Consider the following 25,038-nt stretch of genomic DNA (forward strand, 5'->3'; position numbering starts at 1 on the left):
TCAGTCAACGACAACTAGTTTCTGATACTCTCTCCAGAGATCGCAGCTTCCATTGTAAGCTCCGGATCAATGGCTCCGTCATTGTCAAAGAACAGTGCGAGCAAATTTTTTGAGAACCCACTCACAAGCGCTACCCCTTTCTGTGTTCCAGGCACCGGTGTAGCTCTAGAGTCTCTTAAATTCCAAAACACTATTCCGGCACCACCGACCCGTATCCCTTCTCTGTGTACTTTCTTTCAATAATTTGATAATCTGTTTCCCAAGGATTGATCCCAGCTTGATCAAATTCCTATCACTAAACACGAACAGTCTTTTTATCATCTGTTGTGGTTTTAAGTTCCCATTCACAGCCATTTTAATATCAAATCAAACACTTCTGAAAATCAGTATTAGCACCCCAGTTCATGTTCCTCACAAACTCTGTTTTGGATTTCAGATCATCTCCTCCACCATTTGAAGCTCCGGGTTTTCACTGAAAGTAATTATTTTCCCTTCCATGGCTCTCACTTAACTCAGAAACCAGAACACCCAATGCTAGACACCTCCATCGGTCTTCCTGTCATGCTGCCTGAGACGTCACTTACCGCTAAACAGTTCCTCAGCTTGCCCTTCTTCAACAAATCATCCACCATCTCTTCCACTGAGCTCTGCCACTTGTCCACCGTCAAGATCGTCCAAAGAGGCTATGATCTATGCGGAAGCAATGCACCGCTGCAATTTTCGCTTTCCCAGATTTTACTTCTTCAAGTATTTACGAATCGTTCTGGTCATGTTTCAAGAACTTCTCTTTATAAACTTCATGGCCACAGAAGTACCCTATTGTACGGTATCGAGTCCCATCTATTTGCACCTATGTACACTTCTGGCAATTCAAGAACTTCCTCAGTGGCACCAACACTTGTTTTCTCAACCGATCACGAACTCTATAAGCGTAATGAGCCTCTTCGATCCCTTCATATTCAGGATAAGACTCTCTGGGAAAAACTTTTCTTGCGATACTCTCGCAAATCAACGTCGATCGATCAAACGATGAGTCAATAGAGGGGCACCACTTAGCCGCTAGACTTACTTTCCTAAACTTTCCGGCTTCAAAAACTTCATGTCGTTTTTAAACACTCCGCGAAATGATCTGAAACTCGGTCGTACAAGAACCGAAAATCCGGATCATGTGAATATCTTTCACGACTTTCTTGGCCATCACGAATCGTTTTCTTTTCTTAACTTGCTCGCTTTTCTTTCTAATTTTGTCCTTTCCTCTGCGTTCTTGATTCGTGTATCTATTGGAAGCAACGATTGTTTGCGGCTTTTCTTCGTTTGTTTGCGGCCCTCCTCTGCTTCTGAGTCGTGCAACCGTTTTTTTCGTGAGACTTTCTTCTTCCGCTTCCCTTCCTCTGCATCCACTCGGCTTTTTGTATTTTCCTCACGTCCAGGCCCTCCATAAGTCGGTAGATTATCTCTGGGAGATCCTTAAAATACCCGAAATCCGCAAACGACGCCACGTTGCAAGCTAAGGTCTTGGGGTGGAGCGAATGTAGCCAAAGCGCAGCCGCGTAGAAGCCTTCGTTGTCGGACTTGCCGGTCCCACGTACACCTCTTAGATTACAGATAAGTTTGAGGGTGGTCAACGGGTCGTGGGCCCATGAAGAGCTAAGTCGGTGGGTCAAAACGTGAGGTGGAGTATTGGGGACGACGTGGAAGAAGAAATCGAGACAAGGGTTTCCTGAAGAAAGAAAAGTGGGTGAAGCATTCTCGGTGAAGCCCATGGGAGACGTTGCAGCCACCGTCATTTTGTTGAAATCGGCCACCAATAGATCAATGAAACGGTCAGCCGAAGGTAGTTGTGGGCCTTGTGGCTGAGACTCTGATGGCTGTGGGACTGTTTTGTGGAGCTCTGGTGGACCCAACAGAGAAATCATTTTGGAATATTTTGTGTTTGTTTATGTTATCGTGGGTTCACAAGTTTTAAAGTTTGAGTGATCAGAAGATAGTTTGTTTATGTTGATGAGGCAATGAGGTTTGAGTGGAGAAGCTATTTATATTGAGAACATGGGTTGGTGGCGAAGGTTTATTCACCACATATTCCCACCCGAGGTTTAATGAAATGATAAGTTGATAATCCTAGTTTCATTTATTTCAGATTACTACCCTTAAGTAACACTATAAATTTGGTGGTGATAGGGTTGGCTTCTAGGCAGTAGTTGGGTGAGGACTTTAGTTTTACGGGCACTAATTTGGGCTTCAATTTTCAACCATTGGGGAGTCACCAACGGTAAAAAAACACATCACAACAATTAGTTGATGACAGAGAAATTGGTGGTGAAGCTTGGAGAGGTTGATTGTGCCCAAATCAATCGAAAAAGCTTGAGAAGTAACCCAATCTCACTAGGTGGCAAGAATGGAGTTGGTCGAAAACGGTGAATGAAGTCGGCACGTGAAGGTATGGGTTTTGTAAAGGAGGTTGTGAGGAGTCAAACGTTGGTCTCAGTAGTGATTTTGGATTTCGGAATCGGTCAAAAAATGCAAAAAACAGTTAGCTTGGATGTTGCTAATATGAGCATCCCTCCTGCCTAAGAAAGCACTAACGCACTTTAGCATGCTAAAGTGCGCTACACTTCAATGTATATGACCATCTTCGAAAACGATATTACTTTAAGGATAAGAATATAGAATAAATAAAACCAGTGATACCAACTTACCATTTTGCTAAACGTCAAAAACATGTCATTTAGTTCTTTGTAAGAGTATCATATACTAGTAGTGCTGGATTGATTGATTAAAATTGATAAGAATATGGAATATTTTTACCTTTTAAAAGTATAGATTTTATAGAAGCATCCCAGATTTCTATGCTACATCTAAATTTCTTTAAAAAAATTTAGTAAGTCAAATAGCAAACGTTATTATTTTTTCCCCAAATGACGCATAATGAACATTTTTAAGCTGTTTATTTTCCAACCTTTGATTTTATTATTGTTGACTTATTACAGCATATATATATATATATATTAATTCTTTAATAAGGATATCTTAATCATCTTTGGATTCTTATATTTCTTATATTTATATAAGTATTTAATGGTGATTAAGCATAATTTTTGTATAAAGTTAAAGAACTATTTGCAATTATCTTGGTTTAAACTAGTATCATAGTTTCGCCGAACTAGAAAACTTGAGAAATAAATTCGAGTAGAGATCTGGTTGACCAATTTAGGTTGCCTTAACCCCCAATGTTTGCTTCCTTCATTGAGAGTTATGAGATTAAAATTTAGGGTACTACCACATTGTGACTTACTAATTGGGGTGCCCTAATTACAAAAAAAAAAAAAAAAAAAAAAAAAAAATTTAGGTGCTCATTTGCTCAAGTGCGGACCCAACAGGGAAAATGTTTGATAATTCAAAACTCAAAGATGAACTTTTCGTGCATGTAAAATTGAACTGCCCTAATTATCAAAAAAAAAAAAAAAAAAAAAAAATTGATGCCCTTAGAGAAAACGACATGGATTTTTTGCATATATAATTTTATTTTGAAATAAATTTACCCACTAGATTAAGAAAGATGATGATCATAAGCTATTACAAATCTAACTTTGATTCGACAACTCCAAAAATCAATAAATGTTTACTTAATAAAAAATAATACTATGCTTACTCACGCAACTTCTAACCGTCTTATTCACCTTAAATTAAGTATAGTATGAGTACTATAAACATAGTCGGATACTATATGAATTTTAACAAAGGTGAATAAGACGATTAGTAAGTTTGAGTAAGCATAGTAATATTCTATAAAAAACATATGATTATGTATTCTTTTAGTGTTGTTTGATTTTTCTCTTCTATAGAGTAAACGATATGTTCCCACCCAAATATTATCGAAATTTCAGTTGTCACCTTTAGTTTCATTTATTCCAGATTCTTACCCTAAATTAACTGAAAATCATTTAATCTAAAGCTTAAAGGGTAAAATGGTAATTTGAACTGCATTGAATCTTAAATAAGAACGAAATTTCAACTTACCCTTTACATCTCAAATTCTGCACAAGCCCCTCGTCACTCCCCTCCTCGCGATAGCCGCAAAAAATTAGATTTGGCCGGATTCTGTCGCCGTTGGACATCACCGCCACCACCACTAGTTCCCCCACTTTCCCCGACAAAACCTATCCATCTCGTTTCTTTCTTCTCTTCTTTTCTTCTTCCTTCTTTTTTCTTCTCTCCTTCTCGTTTGCTCTTACTAATTTGGAATAATCTCAACAGGTGAGATATAACACTATCTCTACAAAAAAACATATATATATAATAATCAAAAAAGAAAAGAACACTTCCATGAACATAACCATGAAAATCTGAATGGTATCATGTAAAAATTGAGAATTGAAATTACATTATTCATCCATAAAAAGAATTCATGTCGTAGCCTTGTTAAGCACACAAATTTTTCTGGCCGGATTTGCACCGTTCCCGTGAACATCTCCGCCCATTCAAATGTCGTTTCAGGCCTGATCTAGTTGGATTTGGCCCACCACGAACCCCTAACACTTCCATCTGAATCCTCACCTCACGCTCACCAAAACCCCTATCTTATTCTCTAAAACTCCAATTCCACTCATCTTTCTGCATTCAAGTTCTAATCGTGAATTTCTTTAGTGTTGATATGTGGTTTGCTATTTTAAATGTGTTGTGTGTAATTACTTGGTCGCCGACGATTCCCATCATTTCCAACCTTCCCATAGCCAACCCGCCCACCACCAGTTTCAAAATTCCTCACCCAAAGCACACCCAACTCTCCCAAAACATTTATCCTAAATATGATTTCTTCCTCAAAGCCTCATAATAAATCTACCTTGTGAACAATACCACTATCTACTCTCAAATTGAAAAAATAATTTAAGAAATAAAATGAGAGATGTTAATTCTTTTTTATAGAGAATTTACATAGAACAGATGGTGTGCATAGTAGGATCATATATGAGACTGGAATGCGGAGGTGGCGGAGTTAAAGATGAATTTGGGAGAGAAAGATGAGTGAATTGGAGGTATTAGAGAATAAAATTCAAGGTTAAAACTTAAAATCATAGAAAGTCGAGAGCGAGAAAAATAGGAGGTTTGTTAGCACAACATAGAGTCCATTGTGATTTGGGAAGAAATTAGGAAATGATGGGTTGATTGGATTTACTAAACTTCATACTATATTTTATTAATTTGGCTGGATGGTGATAGTGGCTGGGTGGTTAGAGATGAGGATGAAGTGAAAGGTTCAAGAAGGGGGTGCCATTGAAATAAAATTGAAAATAAGATGGTCAATTCTAATTCTGCTAATAAAACTGTTAATGGTAATTTGGTAATAGCATTTATAATAATGTTATACTTACAAATAAATCTTATAAAGATCTTCATACAAAGCGATGTAATAAAAAATGAATGGAAGAGTGAATTTAATAAGTTTGACTTTTTGTTTCATTTTTCTATTTATTTTTTATTATCTCACTTTTCATGAAGATTTTTATAAAATTTATTTATAAGTGTAATATTACTCATAGCATTTATTAGATCCCAAAAATCGATAATTATGTATTGATTTAAGGGTGAGAATTTAGAATCTATGAAACAAGGTGGGAACTTGTGGATTCGCGAAACAAGGGTGGGAATGTCGTTTACTCTTAATCAATCAATCCAGCACTGCTAGTATCTGATACTCTTTTCCAGAGATGGCAGCTTCCATTGTAAGCTCCGGGTCAATCGCCCCGTCATTGTCAAAGAACAATGTGAGCAAATTCTTTGAGAATCCACTCACAAGCGCCACCCCTTTCTGTGTTGCAGCCACCGGTGTTGCTCTAGAGTCTCTTAAATTCCAAAACACTATCTCCAGCAACACCGACCCGTATCCCTTCTCTGTGTATTTTCTCACAATAACTTGATAATCTGTTTCCCAAGGATTGTTTCCAGCTCTATCAAACTCCATGTCACTAAATACAAACAGCTTTTTAATCATCTGTTCTGGCTTCAACTTCCCATTCACTGCCACTTGTAATATCAAATCAAACACTTTCTGAAAATTAGTGTTCCTTCCCCAATCCATGCTCCTCACAAACTCAGCTTTTGATTTTAGATCATCTCCATCCACTATTTGAAGCTGAGGGTTTGCACTGAAAGTGATTATTTTTCCCTTCCATGGCTCTTCACTTAACTCAGAAACCAGAATACCCAAAGCCACTGAGACCTCCATTGGTATTCCTGTCATGCTACCTGAAACGTCACTTACAGCTAAACAGTTTCTCAATTTACCGTTCTTCATCAAATCATCAACCATTCTCTTCCACTGGAGCTCTGCCACTTGTCCACCGTCGGCATCCCCCAAAGACGCTATGATATCATGTGGAAGCAATGCACCCGCCGCAATTTTCGCCTTACCAGATTGTACCTCTTCTAAGTATTTACTGAATCGTTCTTGGTCATGTTTCAAGAACTTCTCTTTATAAAACTTCATGGCGACAGAGGCTACTTTGTTATACGGTATCAAGTCCCATCTATTTGCACCAATGTACACTTCTGGCAATTCAAGAACCTTCCGCAGTGGTACTAACACTTGTTTTCTCAACCGATCACGAACTCTATAAGCGTAATGAGCCTCTTCGATCCCTTCATATTCAGGATAAGACTCTCTGGGAAAAACTTTTCTTGCGATACTCTCGCAAATCAACGTCGATCGATCAAACGATGAGTCAATAGAGGGGCACCACTTAGCTGCTAGACTCACTTTCCTAAACTCACCAGCTTCATAAAACTTCATGTCGTTTTTCAAACACTCCGCGAAATGATCTGAAACGCGGTCGTACAAGAACCGAAAATCCGGATCAAGTGAATATCTCTCCACTACTTTCTTTGCCATCCCGAATCGTTTTTCTTTTCTTAACTTGCTCGCTTTTTCTTTCACAATTTTGTTCCTTTCCTCTGCGTTCTTGATTCGTGTATCTATTGGAAGCAACGATTGTTTGCGGCCTTTTCTGCGTTGTTTGCGGCCTCCTCTGCTTCTGACTCTGTAGCCACGTTGTTCGTGAGACTTTCTTCTTCTGCTTCTCTTCCTCTGCATCCACTCGGCTTTTTGTAATTTCCTCACGTCTAGACCCTCCAGAAGTCGGTAGATTATCTCTGGTAGATCCTTAAAATACCCGAACTCCGCAAATGACGCCACGTTGCATGCAAGGGTCTTGGGGTGGAGCGAATGTAACCAAAGCGCAGCTGTGTAGAAGCCTTCCTTGTCGGACTTGCCGGTGCCACGTACACCTCTTAGATTACAGATAAGTTTGAGGGTGGTCAACGGGTTTTGGGCCCATGCAGCTTGAAGTCTCTGGGTCAAAGCGTGAGGTGGAGTGTTGGGGACCACGTGAAAGAAGAAATCGAGACAAGGGTTGCCTGAAGAAAGAAAAGTGGGTGAACCATTCTCGGTGAAGCCCATGGGAGGCATTGCAGCCACCGTCGTTTTGTTGAAATCGGCCACCATCAGATCAATGAAACGGTCAGCCGAGGGTTGCTGTGGCTGAGACTGTGATGGCTTTGGGGCTGTTTTGTGGAGCTCTGGTGGACCCAACAGAGAAGCCATTTGGGATATTTTGTGTTTGTTTATGTTATTGATTTGTGGGTTCACAAGTTTTGAAGTTTTGAGTGATAAGAAGATGGTTTGTTTGTGTTAATGGCGTTTTGAGTTGAGAAGCTATTTGCCTATTTATATTGAGAACGTTACTTGGTGGCCAAGTAGTGTAAATATTATAATGTATAGGCGGACTGATTTGGCCGGCAACGTTGAGCTGCAAGCGTTTACTTTTCAATTTTTAAAATATTTGATGTTTACAGAAGACGGTGCCATTTTTTTACTTTTAATAGGTTATTTAACTTTCAATCCTTGCGAGATGGAGTGTATAACACTTACATTTAGATGTCAGTTCAAACATTCTGCAAACGTTAAGGATGAAAGTCAAATAACACCTTTGAAAAGTAATATAGATTTGTATAAGCAAGGTGTTTATTTTGCAACCTTTTTAGTTGTTCTTATTATAGGCTTAGCAGTGTCATAGTTTAGCCGACTAGAAATTTTGCCCAATTCGATTAATAGAGATCAAAATCAAATCAAAAATTCAAGTTGACCAATTTGATCAGCCGCGGATCCAACGAGGAAAATTCTTTAAAGCGTTTGATAATTCAAAACTCAAAGGTGGAACTTTCTATGCATGTAAAACTGATCTGCAGATTTAAAAAAAATAAATAAATAAAAAATCGTTATTTATCCAAATCAAAGTTATAGATTTCTCTTTATCAATCTCCTTTGATTGCCTTCCTCTGTCAATTAATTTTCGCCACTTCGGTCATCTCCTAGTATGTTAAATCTTTACTAAACTCTAAACCAGGATGATCGAAGTGGTGAAAATTAATTGACGAGAGGCCTAGTTTTAAGTTAAAAGATCTCATCTCTCTCTCTATATATTTGATTCATAATTCAACGTGTTATGTATGTGAAAATACTAAATTTTAAGGTGGAAGTAAAGAAATAATTTTAAGCCATGTCATATTTTCAGACTAAATATCTTGATCTTAGAAAACGATGGGTTGAAAATGAAATTACAATCGGACAATTCATTTGCCAGTGCGATGCTGGATGTACAAGCAATGCTTTAAGACAGAATACTTAATGCAAACAATGGTCGGTATCTACCTACTTGTCAAATTCAAGAAGCTTCGTAAACATATATGATTGTACCACTTTAATTATAAAAAAACATTAGGTTAAACTGGTTTAATGCCTTAATCGTAAATACTAAATATAGAGAATCTTAGAATTCAGCACATAGATCAGATAGTATGCAATCAAGGCATACGAAGTTTAATTTTGTAATACAAAGTATGGGAACACTTGAGGGTAATTGAGTGTTGGATGCAGAGGCCTAGAGGCAGCACAAATTCTCCAACAAACAGCAGCAACAAACTGCAGCCAAACTGCAAATACAAGAAAGAAGAGGAGGAAATTAAAAAAAAAAAAAAAAAAAATAAAACCGTCTACCAGCTTTTAGCAGTTCATTCATCATTCCTCAGAGATTCAGTTTAGCATGAAACAGCTATATTTACAACATTTATATCCAAACAAATTCATGACTCAAGTTTAGTGGTGCTATTGCATACAATAGTACAAAGCTTAGAGCAGGGTTGAAGCCATTTTAAGATTGTTCTTAAACTAAGAATTGGTTGCTGCAAATAAAACATTAATTCCCTGTTATCTCTAAGCCTTCTTATAGTGTTCTCTGATCTACAAACAATATGGTTCTGTATCCTCTTTATACGAAGAGCAAAAATCTACAAACGTTGATCAACATTAAATTTTTCCCTATGCCATTTCACGTTTGATGAGTTTATATTGTCAAACCCAACTACTCCAGAATCTAGTACTCTTCTAATGGTTCTTTAGCTAAAGCTAAGAATTTTTGCTGTTTCTTCAAAGGAAGTTTTTAAGATTTTTTATCAGACTTCTGGTTATTAGTTTATACAATCTGTTAACAGATTTTCATTTAAGACTTGGCAGTTGGTGACCTAAACAATGAACACATCCATCACAGATAATTGCCTAGCCCAAACAAATTACTTTCGGTAATTAGAAACATTATCATATATTTGTAGAAGATAGAGACAGTAATCACTTACCATCCTTTTAGAAAGGAACAGCAGCCAGTGTCATCTCGGCCCTCAGGTTGTGGTGGAGGAGGAGGTGGTGGTGGTGGTGGGTACCCTTCATAGAAATAGCCTTGGTAGCCAGGGGGAGGTGGAGGCCCAGGTGGTGGCGGAGGTGGGAAGTCTGGTGGCGGTGGTGGAGGTGGGTAGCCTGGTGGCGGAGGATACGGAGGTGGCGTCCCTGAATTGCATGACAACACAAATTGTTTAACCTCATATAATCAATTACTACACATAAATAACTTATCTTCAGCCAAAGTTCAAGAAAATAACACTTCACATAATAATACGAAATTAAAAAGAGAAAAAAAAAAAAAGAAGAATAAAATCAAATCCCGTACCTGGTGGTGGGTAAGGAGGAACAGGGCGGTAACTCATTGCTAGGAGTTGGACGCTCTAATGGCAGAAAGATAGAACAGTGAGTAACTTGAGTGTGGAGGCCACTACATACACCAAAATGCAGAGGAATTTAATAGACAAAAAGGAAGTTTCCCACTTACTTTTCTTCAAGATGAGCGCCAAAAACTACAAGACGACTTGTCAGTGAACCGGATACAAATATACAATCAAGATCAAGAGTGAAATCAAATTTATCCTTCACGTGTCGTGGCGAAACGACGTCGATCTTAAACGCTCCAACTAACTCTTCTGTTTTTAACTTTTTAACCACCATTCAACATCTAACAACAACTGGTTTGTCTTAACTGATTTTTTAGTTTACAGTTTGGATCTCTCGGCGAATTTCATTTCTTAATTTCCAAAACCACAACTCCAAACAGAACTTCACTCAATTTTTTATTTTCATAGAGCATCATTTGATGCCCGTCGTATGTGATTTCAACTTATAAATGAATAAGTAACTAGTTCCCATATAATATTGAATATTAAATAACTACACCTTCATAATAAATAATATAATTACTTTTAGATAGTTAAATGATTTAATATAAACTCTTTTGTATATTATTTAAGAGATTTTGAGTTTAAATCGCTCACCTATTATTAGTAAAGATAACTATTAAAATTCTTATATAATTGATAATTTTAAAATCTCAAAATCTCTGTGAATTAATTGAAATACGCATAAACTCAGATATCCATGATCATTTAAAAAAAAACATCTAATATTCAAACCAGGACAGATGCCTAATGAAGAAAAGTCTTAATTAAGATGTTTGGACAAAATCTCGTTAGGGGACCCAGCAGTGGAGTTTTAATTATGAGCGAAATCCGTGATCTATGGCCATGAATAATACAATACAGAAATATTCATAAGCTGTGGAAGCATCATGTAAGACTCCGAGCCTGGAAATTTCTAGCTTTTTTCCTGGGATAACAACTAGTCAACAAAGTATCAGAAATTGCCGATCCTTTTACATAAATAACCCTTCTGGATAACTATGCCGCCAAGGATTCTTCCAAAATCTAGAATGTTGCTTTCCCTGTCGAGACAGGCTTCATTGCTAAGGAATTAAAGCCGTGTGTATAAAATATCTTCCTTTATAAATGGTAAAGTTTCCCAGCTTTTGATCACCAATCTATAACAAAAGCAACACCAGAAGAATCCCAATTTCATACACATAACTTCCAGTCAATCATCAACCATCATGACAGGAACACTTGAAGAAACACAATCAGGTCCACCATCATCATCTCCAAAAGCTAAAGAAAAAGCATCAAATGAACCCCAATTGTCTTCCACTGTCACAGAGGCAACACAGCCTCAGCCATCTTCAACTCCACCCTCCGAAGAGGAAACCAAGAAATGGGGCACCCACATCATGGGAGCACCAGCTGACCCTACTGCTCACCCAGACAACCAGAAGGCAGCCTCATGGAACGCTTCAGATCATCAGCAAATCTACCAGCAGCCTTACATAGTTTACTCCCCTATTGAAAAGCCAACTAACAACCCTTTAGAGCCTGTGATTCATATGTTCAATTCCTGGAGCCGGAAAGCTGAGACTGTAGCCCGCAACATCTGGCACAACCGTAATTTGCATATTTTAACTATTCAAGAATATATATTTTTATTGATGCATGATCAATTGAATCACCAATTTACCTTATTTTTTAACAAATTTGCAGTCAAAACTGGGAATTCTGTATCTGAAGCTGCGTGGGGAAAGGTAAATTTGACAGCCAAAGCAATAACAGAGGGAGGGTTTGAGTCTCTTTTTAAGCAGATATTTGCAACTGATCCAAATGAGAAGCTAAAGAAGACGTTTGCCTGTTACCTTTCCACAACAACTGGTCCTGTTGCTGGAACCCTCTATTTATCAACTGCTCGGGTGGCTTTTTGCAGTGATCGTCCCTTATCTTTCACTGCTCCATCGGGACAGGAGACTTGGAGCTACTACAAAGTAATTACATTTTAACTAAATTTATCCCAATCTTGACGATTGTAAATAACCTTTCGGTTGTGAACATTAAATAAATATAACATTCCCTTGGCATGTTTTTGAAACAGGTCATGATACCTTTGGCAAATATAAGCAGTGCCAACCCAGTGAGCATTAGAGAAAATTCATCAGAGAAGTATATTCAGATTGTCACCATTGATGGGCACGAATTTTGGTTCATGGGATTTGTTAATTTTGAGAAAGCATCACATCACCTCCTGGAAAGCGTGACAGAATACAGAGCAACTGGGAGTGCAGGACAACCAGTACATGGCTAGCATTTTTGTTGGTCCGTCTTCATCCTTCTTGAAACTCTGATATTCTCTGCTTGTAGTTGATTTCTACTATGTAAAAAGTATGGTGCACCTGTCAGTTGGGTTAAATTCATATATGTTTCCAATTCCATTTTCATGTGTATTCGTTTGTTTGTTCCTAGACTACGATGTTTTCATACCAATATGTAAAACTTTTGGACCGAGTTTTCTTGTAGATATGTTTCAATAAACTTATACAACCATATTTGTGTAATCTTTGACAGACTGATAAATTTGTGAACTTTCATTCTGTGTATAAATCTTCTCTTGCTTCAGCTTAGCTGGGATATTATTTATGTTGGGGAGGTGAATTATATTCTGAAAAGCAGAGAAGCATTAAGCTAAATAAGTTATTAATCTCTGATTTACATTTTATGAACTTCTAATCCATGAACTTGTACGATTTCATAAAAGGTAGAGTTGAGTGCATCAATATCATTACAAGTTGAAGCTCACAATTGTTAAATTTACACTAATAACTAAAATTTCAAAAGCTCAAATTCAACATAAAGGTCTTAAAATTGTAGGAAATTCCTAATGCCTCCAGGAACCAACGGTGCCGCTTTCTAAGAAGGCACAAAAGCCACAGGCCGGAAAGTCAAGAGTATTGATCCAGTGATAATATTTAGACCCAGTCCATGAACCCAAAATCAAACTCAATATAAACCCTAAACCCAGTTTGCTCTTGGGTTGGGTTACGCTTGAGGATATAAAAACCCAATTATTGGCAAGTTACTTTAATGGGTAGGGCGCGAAGATTTTCAATGTTTTAAACATAGTGAAGCACACCCATGGGAAGTTATACTGAAACTGATGAGACACTAATTTCAAAGGAATGATTCTGATTGTGAACTCACTTTCAAGATGACCTAATAATTTTTGTAGTGTGCTTACATTTCCCGTGAAGTATCCCGAAATGTAATGAGGAGATAATCATATAATATGAGCCATATATATGCATCTTCATTTGACCTAACTGGAGGAATCAGTTGATGATGGTCCAAATGAAATAAAAATCCAATCACTCATTGCTAACACAGTTCAAAACTAGCTACCAAAAAAAATTGAGAATAACATACAGTACATAGGTTAAAAAAGTATACACTGTTTTGATTTGTAAAACAGTAGAGAGATGCAAAGTGGAAGAAAAACACAAGAAGAAGGATCATCGAAACAGACAAAAGATACATAGATTCCTTTATAAAAACAGGTTGAGTAATGAGGGATAAAATTTTGAACAAGATATGCTGGTCCTTATCTTCCTCAGTCACCAAGTATCAAGTATCAGTTTCTTTTGTGTTTGACCAACTGATATTGATAGAGTAGAGAGAAAACACAAAGAACGAGAGAGAAAGAGCGAGATTTGAATTATTATTGTATTTTTTTTTTGAACTGATCAGTCACTGAGTACTCTATACATCAGCAGCCTCTCCATCTATCTATCTCTATCTATGCTATGGGTGAGCAATATCACTGCTTAGATTCCCTATTCTTCTGTAAAAGAAAACGTTCCTTTGTTTCCTCTACTGTCATCAGTCCAGCTATGAGCTACCACTCCATGGACCATCTTCTTCTTTTGTGTACCATATTAAAGCATCTCTTTTCTCTCTCTCTCAAACTTTCGAATCTTTTATGACAGAAGGCCTCGCCTGCTGCATCATGTCACACCCTTTTGCATGCAGATCATATTGCACATCCACTTTTTTCAAATCTAGTATTTTGAGCTAACCTTCACATCTCATTTTTTTTTTACATTCTGCAATGCAACGCGTTAACGTTTCTCTCTTATTAATAATTCATTTACAGTTTTACACATCAAATTATTGCTGGAAAAAAGTTGAAAGCTTTCCTGGAATTATAAATTTATGGAATATATATAATAGAGTAGAGTTGAATTATATGCATGTTGCCAGTTGGTGACCACTGACCACAACACTTGTCGTCCTTCCCGGAGCCACAACACTCAGAAAAAGCTGCTCAAAAAAATTCTTTTCTTGCTTTCATTATGTTACTCTAGAATTTAGGAATACCATTATTGTTCATTTGTTCTTTTCATATTCAGTAACAATTTACATACAACACATGATAAACAGTAGCAATGCCTATATTTTGTTTCTGGTAAAGGCATGATTAATTAACATTTTTTTTTTTAAACTGTAAATTCAAACTTAATTTTCTGCATTTTGGCTCAAAAATTTACTTTACAAACCTGCCAACTGCAGCCATTAGCCTGTTATTATGAAATAGCCGGAGGATGTGGGGAGTTAAAAATTCCCAGCTTGTCTGCAACACGGCAAGTATCCTCTCTCTTTCATATGGCCATTTATTCATTACTTGTAAAGTTGTAATTCGTCAAACTCATTAAATTATTAACTTAATTAATTATTCTATTAATTAATGATATATCATTTTCTTTACTTAAATAATATCAAACAAACAAGCATGGAGTGGAGGTGGAGATTGTGAAGAGAAGGCCCTGAAATAAGCAATAATTAATACTTTATTCATGGACTAAAAATTAAGAATCTTTTCTTAATGTCAATCTTTACCGCTGCGTTAATTATCACAATTATTAAAATCCAGCTTTAAATGTATGTTTGATTCGTTAATAATTCAGACACCTCATAGATATTCCGAGAAAATAAAATCCCTTCAACTTTCCCATGATGAATCACATTGACTAATCTTAACGTGATGACAATCTCTCCAATAAGCTGCACAGTTGACCATTAAAAGCTCAACGAAACCATTTAATTGGCTTATCTCATGTTTTTGACAATTTCTTCTGTTAGCTGTCAACGAAATTAATCAAAACCTTCTCATACGCCGGGAAATACGTATAATGCAATTATATATACTTATTTTTCTATACGAGTTTCTAACATTAAATATATAGCTTTGCGTAAATTAAGAGTATAAACTGTGGACACATGTGGGAATTGTTTGATTGGTGCGATTTTAATTTTCAATGTCAATGAATATCATGATTAAAAAGCAGCCCAATTGTGAATCGTGAGTCTTTCAATCGAAATATTTCTCACGATGAGACCCACCACAACCACAATAGCTATCCTAATTTCTAATCCTCCCACATGTTAATCCATTTTAGTCATCATTAATCTCTTTTCATTATCTTGATATCTCATAAAATGAACCTACAAAATTTAGGGTTTTATTGTACATCATTATTATTTTCAGTGTTTCTTCTTTAAGCTTTTCTTTTAACCTCTGTGGCTCTTAAAACGAATCGAAAGGTCACAGTCTGTAGGGGGGTTTGTAATTGCAGTTTTCTTTCCCTCTAAAGTTTCAACTGTTCACTTTCATCTCAAACGTGAAGCATGAAATATGTTTCTTTAACCTTTTTTGTTAAAAAAACAATAGAAGAACTTCACCCAAAATGAAAGAAAAATGTTGGTTCACAGTCTAAATCTTAAATTTAACGTTTCAAATGGCTAAATAGAATGAAATTTTGATAAGGAGATGCTGAGAGTTAGTTTTTGAGATTCATTCTGTACATCCATGGTCTTTTGGATGGGTGAATTTGTCAACTTCAAGTTTTTAAAAAGGACTAAATTCTTGTTGGTAATCATGCATACAAATGGAATGTATAGTGTTTGAAATAATTAAAGTGCTTGAAACATACACAGAAGATTGGACATAAACAAATTAAATGAATAAACAGAATAAAGTAGAGATATATTAAAATGTGAAAATAAAATATACAAAGGGAATAAGGAGAAGCAAAGAGATGGCACACGTCTTCTTAATCATATTGGATATCATTCTCTTGTATTATTGAGCTTGCCACGGGAATTATCAATTATTTCTGCAACTTCGATGGCATCCCAAGATGAAAACAAATTAAAAGAGGAGAAAGAAGGGTATGGAGAAGAATGTATAACAGTGAACTAATAAATCATATTTGTCTCAGCATTTCTTGATTTTCACACTGAACTCTTCCAGGCAGTAGAAAAGGAAAAGTTTCTAATTAGAAACAAAAACCAGGGACAGGGACAAAAAAATAAGAAAAGATAAATTAAAAGAGCAGGAAAAAAAAAAAAAAATTGAACTGGTTTAAGGAGATACATTTTCGGATCGATCAAAGTGGAGTAGTTGACCATTACATTTGGGGCAATCTTCAACTTGCTTGGGGACCATGAAATACATAAGACAACTCTTGCAACCAGCCACCACCAAAACGTTGTCTTTCTCTCCTCCTCGATTATGGTCTCTTGATGATGATGGAGATGACTCTGACGATGACTCTTCACTGTCATATGAGCTATCGTCTTCCTCCGAATAGTATTCTCCACTGGACTCTGCTGTTGTTCTTGGATCTTCCTTTGCTTTCATCCCATTCCTCCAGTTTACGTAGTAAACTTCTCCTGTCTGCATTTTTACACACATCCAAAGACGAACATTATTAAAATTGAACTGATTAAAACCCTGAAAGCTGTATCCTTTATTGTTTGAAAAATTACATATCTTTCATTAAAGAAATCTATTTGAGGGTCAATCACGGAAGTTTTTTCCTTTTTTTTTTTTTTTCTTTTTTTTTTTTTAAGGAAAAAAACAAAAAAAAAAGAGAAACTGAAGGGAAAAAGCTTAGTCCCTTTTTAGGGTTTTGGTTTTAAAACTAATCTTGATCTAGTAATCTGAGATTATGCTGGAGAAAAAGAGACCGAACAGAAAAGTAATAAATACAAGACAGTAAACAAAAGGCATTAAAGAATAAAAACTATTCCACTTTCAGAAAGTAAAACAGAAAGCACAAGATCTGCTCTGGTTTCTCATTAATTGTATTGTAACAGTAACACGAAACTGACTAAATCTAAACGTGATGAGATGAGATGCTTCGTTCTAGTTTCTATGAAATAAAGAGAGAGAAAAAAGGTTTTACCTTTAAATCAAGACATTGTTCCCAATGGTAAGGAAGGGAGAGATGTGAGTTAAGCTCTAAAGTTGTATCAGTATTTTGAAGATTGTTTTCATCTGAACTTGATGACCTTCCTATTCCTTCTTCACTTGTGCCTTCATTAACGCTGCTGCTTCTTTGATGGTTATTCAGCGAACAATTCTGAAGAGACCTCTCTAAAGATTCAGTGATCGTCGCCATGTTTGGTGCTCTCATTTCTTCACACTTTATCCCCCAAAATCCCAGAAACAAAACAAAAGAAGAGAAATTAAAGCAGGAAACTAATACAGAGAGAGAGAGAGAGAGGGGTAAGTGAAGGACGAGATTTTGTAGGGAATAAAGTTGAGAAAATAAAGGAGAAGTGGCTTTGAGTCTTTTGAAGAGAGGATTAGTTGGTAGAAAAATACATGTTCACGCTCTTTAACTGCGCGTGGATCTGTAAAATAGTACCCTGAGTGGGCCCAAAATTGTCAGCACCAGGAATACCTTTGCATTTTGTCCCACGTACGTGTATTGGTTAAGAATACACGCGCTATATAGCCGCGTGGTTGGAAGAGTGTTTCCCAATCCTGTTGAATAGTTTAAGCTAAAAATAAGTCTTGGAGAGTAAAAAAGAGAGAAGAAAAAAAAAAGTGTGAAAAGAAGGGAACAGGTAATCTATGCATTTACCAAAAAGAATGCCGGAACTTTCTTTAACAGTTTCTGTTTGCGAAATTCTTGCTTGGCGTGATTGAATCTTGTTTTGAAGTTGTTGAACTTCTCACCGTCAAAAACGACGGGGGATAACAGAATTTATGTGAGGCTCCATTTAGTTCTCAAACGCGTATTATTTATTTTTTTTTTTTAATGATCGAGATTATTCTAGTCTATCTTAGAACTGTCAGTAAGATAAAAGTTTCGACGACCATTCCTATTAACAATCGAAAAATGATTTAAATTCAAGATCTCTTAAATAATACATTCAAAAATCAGTCATTTAAAAATTGATTAACGTACAACTTAAGAAGTTGGTGTATGGAAGGAACATACAAATTTAATATTTATGTTAGGGTTCATATGGTTTGCCAACATTCAACAAAGTCAAACCTAATTAAAAAAAAAAACTGTTTAAAAGTCAAAATCACATAAACGACTACCCATTAATTAAGCGAAAGCTTCATATGTAGCTACAAATAATGAAACATTGACATCTGGAAGACAAGTATTCTGATATATATACTGTATATAATCTAATAAGGGGGTTTTTATTTATTGATTAAATAGAGTTTTTGACAGGAAATGAGAGTGTAGGTAGAACAAATGAAGGTATTGACTGGTAGCAAATTGAGTGTTTGAAGTTGAAAAACTAGACAAGAAGAAACAGACGAGTATGTAAATAAGAGTCGACAGGCCGAATGTATTGGGTGAGACGCCTGCTATTGAAAAATAAATAATACATGTATCTGTGAACAAATGGTTCTTTTTAATTTACAGGTAAAAGTAACAGTCCTGGGTGATGATATTACAGCCATTGGATTCGACATCCAAGGGTGAGGAACAATCCGGGGAGATGTAAGTTCACGAGATGGTAGGGGGGGCATTAGTTGGAGCAGATAGGCCCAAAATGAACAGAATTTTCCCAGATGTGGAATCTTATTCTCAGTTCTGACATCTTTCTCTTTCTCTTTCTATCTCTTTCTCTGCACTAATATTCCTTCTGATCTGGCTTTCCCAGCGAGGCTCCGTCCTCGGGCTGTTTCACTGTTTTTGTTTTTGTTTTTTGTATTTGAATAATTATTTATGAAAAGAATTTGCTTCTTATTTTTAATATTCAACTGACTCTGTTTGTGTAGTGTGTACACCGTGCTTTGGCGAGTTTTCTAACTCATTCCACATTATGAGACTGGGTTTTTGTTTTAGCGCACGAAGGGAACATACCTTAGTGGCTTTGGGTTCGGCATCCTTCTGTAATTGTTAATTACTAAACCCACTGCTTTTCCAATTAATTAATTAATATTATTAATGTTTGCTTCAAGGAATTACATAGAAATCTTCCATCCTGCACCAACTTATATGATTTAATTATCTTTAAGTTAACTTAAATTGAGGATTAATTTTAAAATAATTTGTACAACTGGAGGCTAAAGTTTTTATTTAAATTAGAATGGTGGGTGATATAAGAAACGTTTTCATGTGCAAGCTTTGGTGATGGAGAATGTTTTTTAAGTTAATTACTAGCAGTTGAGTAACTCTAAAGGGTTGTTGAAATTTAAAAAAAAAAAAAATTAAAAAGGGGAAGGATATTTATAAAGGAATAGAAAGGGATTGAACGGTTGATGTGACATTTCACATCAAATCTAGTAGAATTTAGAATACATTATTTTCCTTTGGTAAACGTAATAATATGAACAACATTGTATTATCGAAATATCTAGACTTTATTTCAAATATATGTACTACCAAAGTAAACAATCGGGCTGGTCTTCATCGTCGCATGACCTAAAACACAACGAAAAGGTCTGTACTGTGGCAGTGCCTGCCAGATATCCATAGGCCCAAAGCCCAGTTTAAATGTGTGCAATTTTCAAATGGTCTCTTCATTGAGAATATCTGGAACCTTCACAATTCCAGCAGCCACATTGCTAGTGATGGCAATGGGCCAGGCCGGGAATGGGTATCCTTGGGCCTAGGCCCAGGCCTGACCTCCTGACAAATACCCAAACCCATCACGGGTATGACAGGTAAAGCCCAAGCTTGGCCCGACGGGTTTTTTGTAACCTTAAACCTGATATTTTTATAATGTGAATTTTTAAATATTAATAAATTTTAATTTTTTTATATTTTTAATTCTATAAACAATTTTTAAATATTAATTTATTTTTTAATACTCACTAAATATATAAATCACTTTCCATAAAGTGCATCCATCCATCAATGAAGGATTTAGAAAAAAATGAGTATATATATATAGAATAATCTTGTAATTAAATATATAGTATAAGGATAATTTAATATAATTAATACTAAAGTTGTTAGACCGGGCTAGGTCGAGCCTGAAGACATCCTATACCCGAATCGACCTTAAAATCCGGCCCAAACTCATGCCTGTAAACATCGGATAAAATCCTACCCTTTTGAGATGAAACGGGCCGGTACCTGAAAATATGGGCCATTACCATCACTAATATGTTGACTTTTTTTCTTTTATATTTAATTAATTTCAGGTTGTATGAATAGTCTTTTCACAAGATACATAAATAATTTAAAAAAAAAAAATTCCAACATGGGCAAGCGCCCAAGCCCGTAAAAGGGTCATTGTTCTCTAGAACATTAAGTATTGGTAAATCAGTCTAATTTCCATTAAATAAAACCGCGTGCTTTTAACAAACTTACCTATCCAAGGCATCATCCCTCGCTCGCGGAATTGTGTGAGACGACCAAGGGTTTGAGAAATGAAGAAGATCGACGAACCAGTCGTCGGGATCCCGTACTACGTCGGCCAAAATCCATATCAGGCCGGCCTGATCCCGCCAAACGCGGTCTTCGGCGACCCCAAGGGAATTCCGATTCAGCAAACGATTTACCGGGACACTCCCGCTCCTTTTAACTGCAATTTCTGTGGCAATTCTGGAGTTACCAGCGTCAGGTACTTTAATTCATTCTTTGTTCTCTCTCTCTCTCTCTCTCTCTCTCTCTCTCTCTCTCTATATATATATATATATAATTTGCTTATAATTGAAATGAAAATATATGAATATAACAACAGAGTTGTTTAATTATATTATATTTCTTGGAAAATTTCTAGACTTTTTCTTTCTGTGTGTGTTGTGATTGCGTTCTTTATTGCCCCATCCTCAATATAATCTTTAAATGGCGAAAAACAGACCTGTTTACCCGTATTTGAATTTCGTTGAATACCAAAATTTTTATAGTTTTCCTTCAATTGGTTCCATGAATTATGAGTCTTGTGGTGCATTATAAAATTTGATATCCCTCTTGGATCAGAATCTGTTAGTTACATTGAGGATTCTTGTGTTAGTTGTTGATTTATATGCAGTTTTTGACTTGTTAAATGCAAAACAAGAAATGTTCTAGAAAATGTAGCTCGAGCTGAAGATAACTAAAAACGGAATTATTCTCTATTGAACGAATGAATGTACAAAAACAGAACAATCTGTTCTTTTATAGACAAATACAAAAACTCCCGTTTAGTCACTACTTTTAGACTTTACAAAATACACCCTGCCTAACATAACTTGTAATCTTTACATAAACAACGTTGCATACTAAACCTTATACTCGATAGTTTTGTTCACGTCCCAATTTTTGTTGCGCATATATTTACATTACTCCGAAGCTGGTGTAGTGATGCATTAATTAATAGATTGTGTGGAGGAAAGCTGAATGTTTTTTATGTTGAGACTTGAGAGAGGCAACGTGCTATTCTATTTAGTATTTTGCGATTTCTTCTACTTTGAATTAGTAAGTTAGAAGAAGTGCCATTTATTAGTCAAAATGTTTCAATATTTCTATGCTTCTTGCGTTTGTGTGGCATTTATTTTTAGGGTCTGCNATTCCAACATGGGCAAGCGCCCAAGCCCGTAAAAGGGTCATTGTTCTCTAGAACATTAAGTATTGGTAAATCAGTCTAATTTCCATTAAATAAAACCGCGTGCTTTTAACAAACTTACCTATCCAAGGCATCATCCCTCGCTCGCGGAATTGTGTGAGACGACCAAGGGTTTGAGAAATGAAGAAGATCGACGAACCAGTCGTCGGGATCCCGTACTACGTCGGCCAAAATCCATATCAGGCCGGCCTGATCCCGCCAAACGCGGTCTTCGGCGACCCCAAGGGAATTCCGATTCAGCAAACGATTTACCGGGACACTCCCGCTCCTTTTAACTGCAATTTCTGTGGCAATTCTGGAGTTACCAGCGTCAGGTACTTTAATTCATTCTTTGTTCTCTCTCTCTCTCTCTCTCTCTCTCTCTCTCTCTCTCTATATATATATATATATAATTTGCTTATAATTGAAATGAAAATATATGAATATAACAACAGAGTTGTTTAATTATATTATATTTCTTGGAAAATTTCTAGACTTTTTCTTTCTGTGTGTGTTGTGATTGCGTTCTTTATTGCCCCATCCTCAATATAATCTTTAAATGGCGAAAAACAGACCTGTTTACCCGTATTTGAATTTCGTTGAATACCAAAATTTTTATAGTTTTCCTTCAATTGGTTCCATGAATTATGAGTCTTGTGGTGCATTATAAAATTTGATATCCCTCTTGGATCAGAATCTGTTAGTTACATTGAGGATTCTTGTGTTAGTTGTTGATTTATATGCAGTTTTTGACTTGTTAAATGCAAAACAAGAAATGTTCTAGAAAATGTAGCTCGAGCTGAAGATAACTAAAAACGGAATTATTCTCTATTGAACGAATGAATGTACAAAAACAGAACAATCTGTTCTTTTATAGACAAATACAAAAACTCCCGTTTAGTCACTACTTTTAGACTTTACAAAATACACCCTGCCTAACATAACTTGTAATCTTTACATAAACAACGTTGCATACCAAACCTTATACTCAATAGTTTTGTTCACGCCCCAATTTTTGTTGCGCATATATTTACATTACTCCGAAGCTGGTGTAGTGATGCATTAATTAATAGATTGTGTGGAGGAAAGCTGAATGTTTTTTATGTTGAGACTTGAGAGAGGCAACGTGCTATTCTATTTAGTATTTTGCGAGTTCTTCTACTTTGAATTAGTAAGTTAGAAGAAGTGCCATTTATTAGTCAAAATGTTTCAATATTTCTATGCTTCTTGCGTTTGTGTGGCATTTATTTTTAGGGTCCGCTTAGAAGTTTCATGCTAGCGGTTATGAGGGTAAACTACCGTAACGATTTTGAGGGGTTTTTAGTAGCGGTTTTTAAAACACCTAATCTGTGTTTAAGAGTTTATTTTCCAACGGTTCTGGCAGTTTTTTAAAATGATAAATTTACATATATATCATAAAAATACCCCAACTTCAACCAGTACTTAGGAGTTTTGTTTTTTCAATTACAAGGTAAATGTTCTTTATTTGTTTTCTACTTATTAGTATTTTATAACTTCAAATGTGATAAAGTCTCTTTATCTTTCTTCGTCATTCTTTTGCAGCATCTGAAATGATTGAAAAATTGTAGCTCCACTTCTCCAAGAAAGTATTTAGAAATGAGATTTTAATAATTTTTTTTTTTTTTATGATTGCTTAAAATTATTTTATATTTAATATGGTTAGAGATGCGCATAATATGGTTAAAAATTTTTTTTAGATATAATTGGTTAATTTTGTAGCGGATAGGTTATTTGTTGAATAAAATTTTAAAACTAACCAAAACATCCCCATTTTGGGTGTTTTATAAATCCCTCAAAAATACACTATACTAGTTTGGGGGGATTCTTGAGCCCGTCAAAACCAGTGTATACAAAATCTGGTAAGTCATGGCTTTAGAACACCTCTAAACCAATCCAATTAAAAACTCCTCAAAATCAGTGGAAAAAAACTCTCAAGCAGACCCTTAAGCCAGTGGGCATTGATTCTGCTGTCGTTTCTCTCCCTTGACTGCTGAATTTATGTATAACTCAGATCAAAGCCTAGTCTCGCGGCTGTTGTTGGATGCATGATGCCGATGATGCTTGGATTTTGCTTTCTCATGCCTTCAATGGATTGTCTCTGGCATAAATATCACCATTGTCCGGTTTGCAAGGAAAAGGCAAGTAAACCTCTTTTTTTTTTTTTTTTCTGTTGCTTTTATCCATAATTTTCCTTCAATTAAAACATTTGTTTGTATATACTGGCCTTTGTTCAGGTTGCTGATTTTGAGAAACCAGATCCTTGTGCGGTGATGGATCCTCCACACTGGAAACAGCAGAGCTTTGCATTGCCTGCTTGAGATATCGTGAGAGGTCTAGTATTCGCATTGTCTGCTTTTCACTGGCCGGCATGTAATCTTATTGTCTTATCAGGAGCTCTTTCGGCTATGTGTTGTCTTTACACAATGCTGTAAACAAGGCTGTTAATGCATATATTTTTAATATGGTGTGTAAACAACGTTTTCTCTCAAAATATTAAATAGTGCATGAATTACTTGTGAAATGCTTTCCCCATGTCACTATATGGCCATGTAAATTAGATATTAGACCTGTACCGTTCGTGTTTATCAATAAATAACAGTTGGGGCTTGCTACAAGATATCTCTGGTTTAACATGGACATCCAGTTCAGCCCGGCTTAGCGCCCTTAGCCTGAGCCTCGGTAGCATCAGTTATATTCCTTTCAGCTTTCTAGCAGGCCACATGAGACGAGCAAGGTTTGATTTTAGCCGTGGGGAAGGATTTTCAATGGACATAGTCTTTGTGCTTTCATGGGTAGCTCAATCATTCAATGTGCAGAAACTAAGAATGATTAACCAACACAAAACTCACAATATTTCAGTGTGTTAGAATCATAATCTACCTGATAAAGAAAAATTTATTGTCACTACATGAATTCGCCTCCTGGGATGATTTTCTCAAGCGGTTAATGGCCCATTGATAGATACATATGATTCTTACCGGATTCCACAGCAGTAGAGCACTCTTGAACTTGAAACTTGATCGTTTGCCCACCATGTCTGTTTTTTGCCTTTGCGTACAGTTAAGTAGTTATCTAAAGATCATGCAT

General features: G+C 36.1%; 5 protein-coding genes and 1 pseudogene across 5 annotated transcripts; 2 read left to right on the forward strand and 4 right to left on the reverse strand.

The window, feature by feature from the left end:
• LOC116118715 lies at positions 1-1,916 on the reverse strand (annotated as a pseudogene).
• Positions 1,917-5,650: 3,734 nt separating this feature from the next.
• LOC116118699 lies at positions 5,651-7,683 on the reverse strand. The gene has a single exon (XM_031404678.1). The coding sequence runs from the start codon at positions 7,595-7,597 to the stop codon at positions 5,666-5,668; it is 1,932 nt and encodes a 643-aa protein (XP_031260538.1). The 5' UTR covers positions 7,598-7,683; the 3' UTR covers positions 5,651-5,665.
• Positions 7,684-8,808: 1,125 nt separating this feature from the next.
• Positions 8,809-10,250, reverse strand: LOC116118732 (uncharacterized proline-rich protein-like). Its single transcript, XM_031404704.1, has 4 exons — positions 10,212-10,250; positions 10,053-10,107; positions 9,685-9,892; positions 8,809-8,985 (listed from the first exon to the last, which is right to left on the reverse strand). Exons 2-4 carry the CDS (start codon positions 10,087-10,089, stop codon positions 8,934-8,936), a joined length of 297 nt encoding a protein of 98 aa, XP_031260564.1. The 5' UTR covers positions 10,090-10,107; positions 10,212-10,250; the 3' UTR covers positions 8,809-8,933.
• Positions 10,251-11,193: 943 nt separating this feature from the next.
• Positions 11,194-12,693, forward strand: LOC116118726 (GEM-like protein 5). The gene is made up of 3 exons (XM_031404698.1): positions 11,194-11,703; positions 11,800-12,074; positions 12,182-12,693. The coding sequence occupies exons 1-3, from the start codon at positions 11,319-11,321 to the stop codon at positions 12,389-12,391; spliced, it is 870 nt and encodes a 289-aa protein (XP_031260558.1). The 5' UTR covers positions 11,194-11,318; the 3' UTR covers positions 12,392-12,693.
• A 3,448-nt stretch (positions 12,694-16,141) lies between these two features.
• On the reverse strand, positions 16,142-17,642 carry LOC116118731. Its single transcript, XM_031404703.1, has 2 exons — positions 17,328-17,642; positions 16,142-16,816 (listed from the first exon to the last, which is right to left on the reverse strand). Exons 1-2 carry the CDS (start codon positions 17,556-17,558, stop codon positions 16,502-16,504), a joined length of 546 nt encoding a protein of 181 aa, XP_031260563.1. The 5' UTR covers positions 17,559-17,642; the 3' UTR covers positions 16,142-16,501.
• A 4,267-nt stretch (positions 17,643-21,909) lies between these two features.
• LOC116118728 (GSH-induced LITAF domain protein) lies at positions 21,910-24,566 on the forward strand. The gene is made up of 3 exons (XM_031404699.1): positions 21,910-22,265; positions 23,963-24,089; positions 24,186-24,566. Exons 1-3 carry the CDS (start codon positions 22,072-22,074, stop codon positions 24,267-24,269), a joined length of 405 nt encoding a protein of 134 aa, XP_031260559.1. The 5' UTR covers positions 21,910-22,071; the 3' UTR covers positions 24,270-24,566.
• The last annotated feature ends 472 nt before the right edge of the window (positions 24,567-25,038 follow it).

The sequence above is a fragment of the Pistacia vera genome, unplaced genomic scaffold, assembly GCF_008641045.1.
Source record: "Pistacia vera cultivar Batoury unplaced genomic scaffold, PisVer_v2 Contig857, whole genome shotgun sequence".
In the NCBI taxonomy this organism is placed as follows: Eukaryota; Viridiplantae; Streptophyta; class Magnoliopsida; order Sapindales; family Anacardiaceae; genus Pistacia; species Pistacia vera.

Coding starts and splice junctions, on each gene's coding strand:
- LOC116118699 (XM_031404678.1), bottom strand. CDS start 7,597: ATGGCTTCTCTGTTGGGTCCACCAGAGCTCCACAAAACAGCCCCAAAG.
- LOC116118732 (XM_031404704.1), bottom strand. CDS start 10,089: ATGAGTTACCGCCCTGTTCCTCCTTACCCACCACCAG. Junction 9,893..10,052: donor TCCTCCTTACCCACCACCAG/GTACGGGATTTG, acceptor CATGCAATTCAG/GGACGCCACCTCCGTATCCT. Junction 8,986..9,684: donor TGTTCCTTTCTAAAAGGATG/GTAAGTGATTAC, acceptor TTGTATTTGCAG/TTTGGCTGCAGTTTGTTGCT.
- LOC116118726 (XM_031404698.1), top strand. CDS start 11,319: ATGACAGGAACACTTGAAGAAACACAATCAGGTCCACCATCATCATCT. Junction 11,704..11,799: donor CCGCAACATCTGGCACAACC/GTAATTTGCATA, acceptor ACAAATTTGCAG/TCAAAACTGGGAATTCTGTA. Junction 12,075..12,181: donor AGACTTGGAGCTACTACAAA/GTAATTACATTT, acceptor TTTTTGAAACAG/GTCATGATACCTTTGGCAAA.
- LOC116118731 (XM_031404703.1), bottom strand. CDS start 17,558: ATGAGAGCACCAAACATGGCGACGATCACTGAATCTTTAGAGAGGTCT. Junction 16,817..17,327: donor AACAATGTCTTGATTTAAAG/GTAAAACCTTTT, acceptor GTAAAAATGCAG/ACAGGAGAAGTTTACTACGT.
- LOC116118728 (XM_031404699.1), top strand. CDS start 22,072: ATGAAGAAGATCGACGAACCAGTCGTCGGGATCCCGTACTACGTCGGC. Junction 22,266..23,962: donor TCTGGAGTTACCAGCGTCAG/GTACTTTAATTC, acceptor TGTATAACTCAG/ATCAAAGCCTAGTCTCGCGG. Junction 24,090..24,185: donor GTCCGGTTTGCAAGGAAAAG/GCAAGTAAACCT, acceptor GCCTTTGTTCAG/GTTGCTGATTTTGAGAAACC.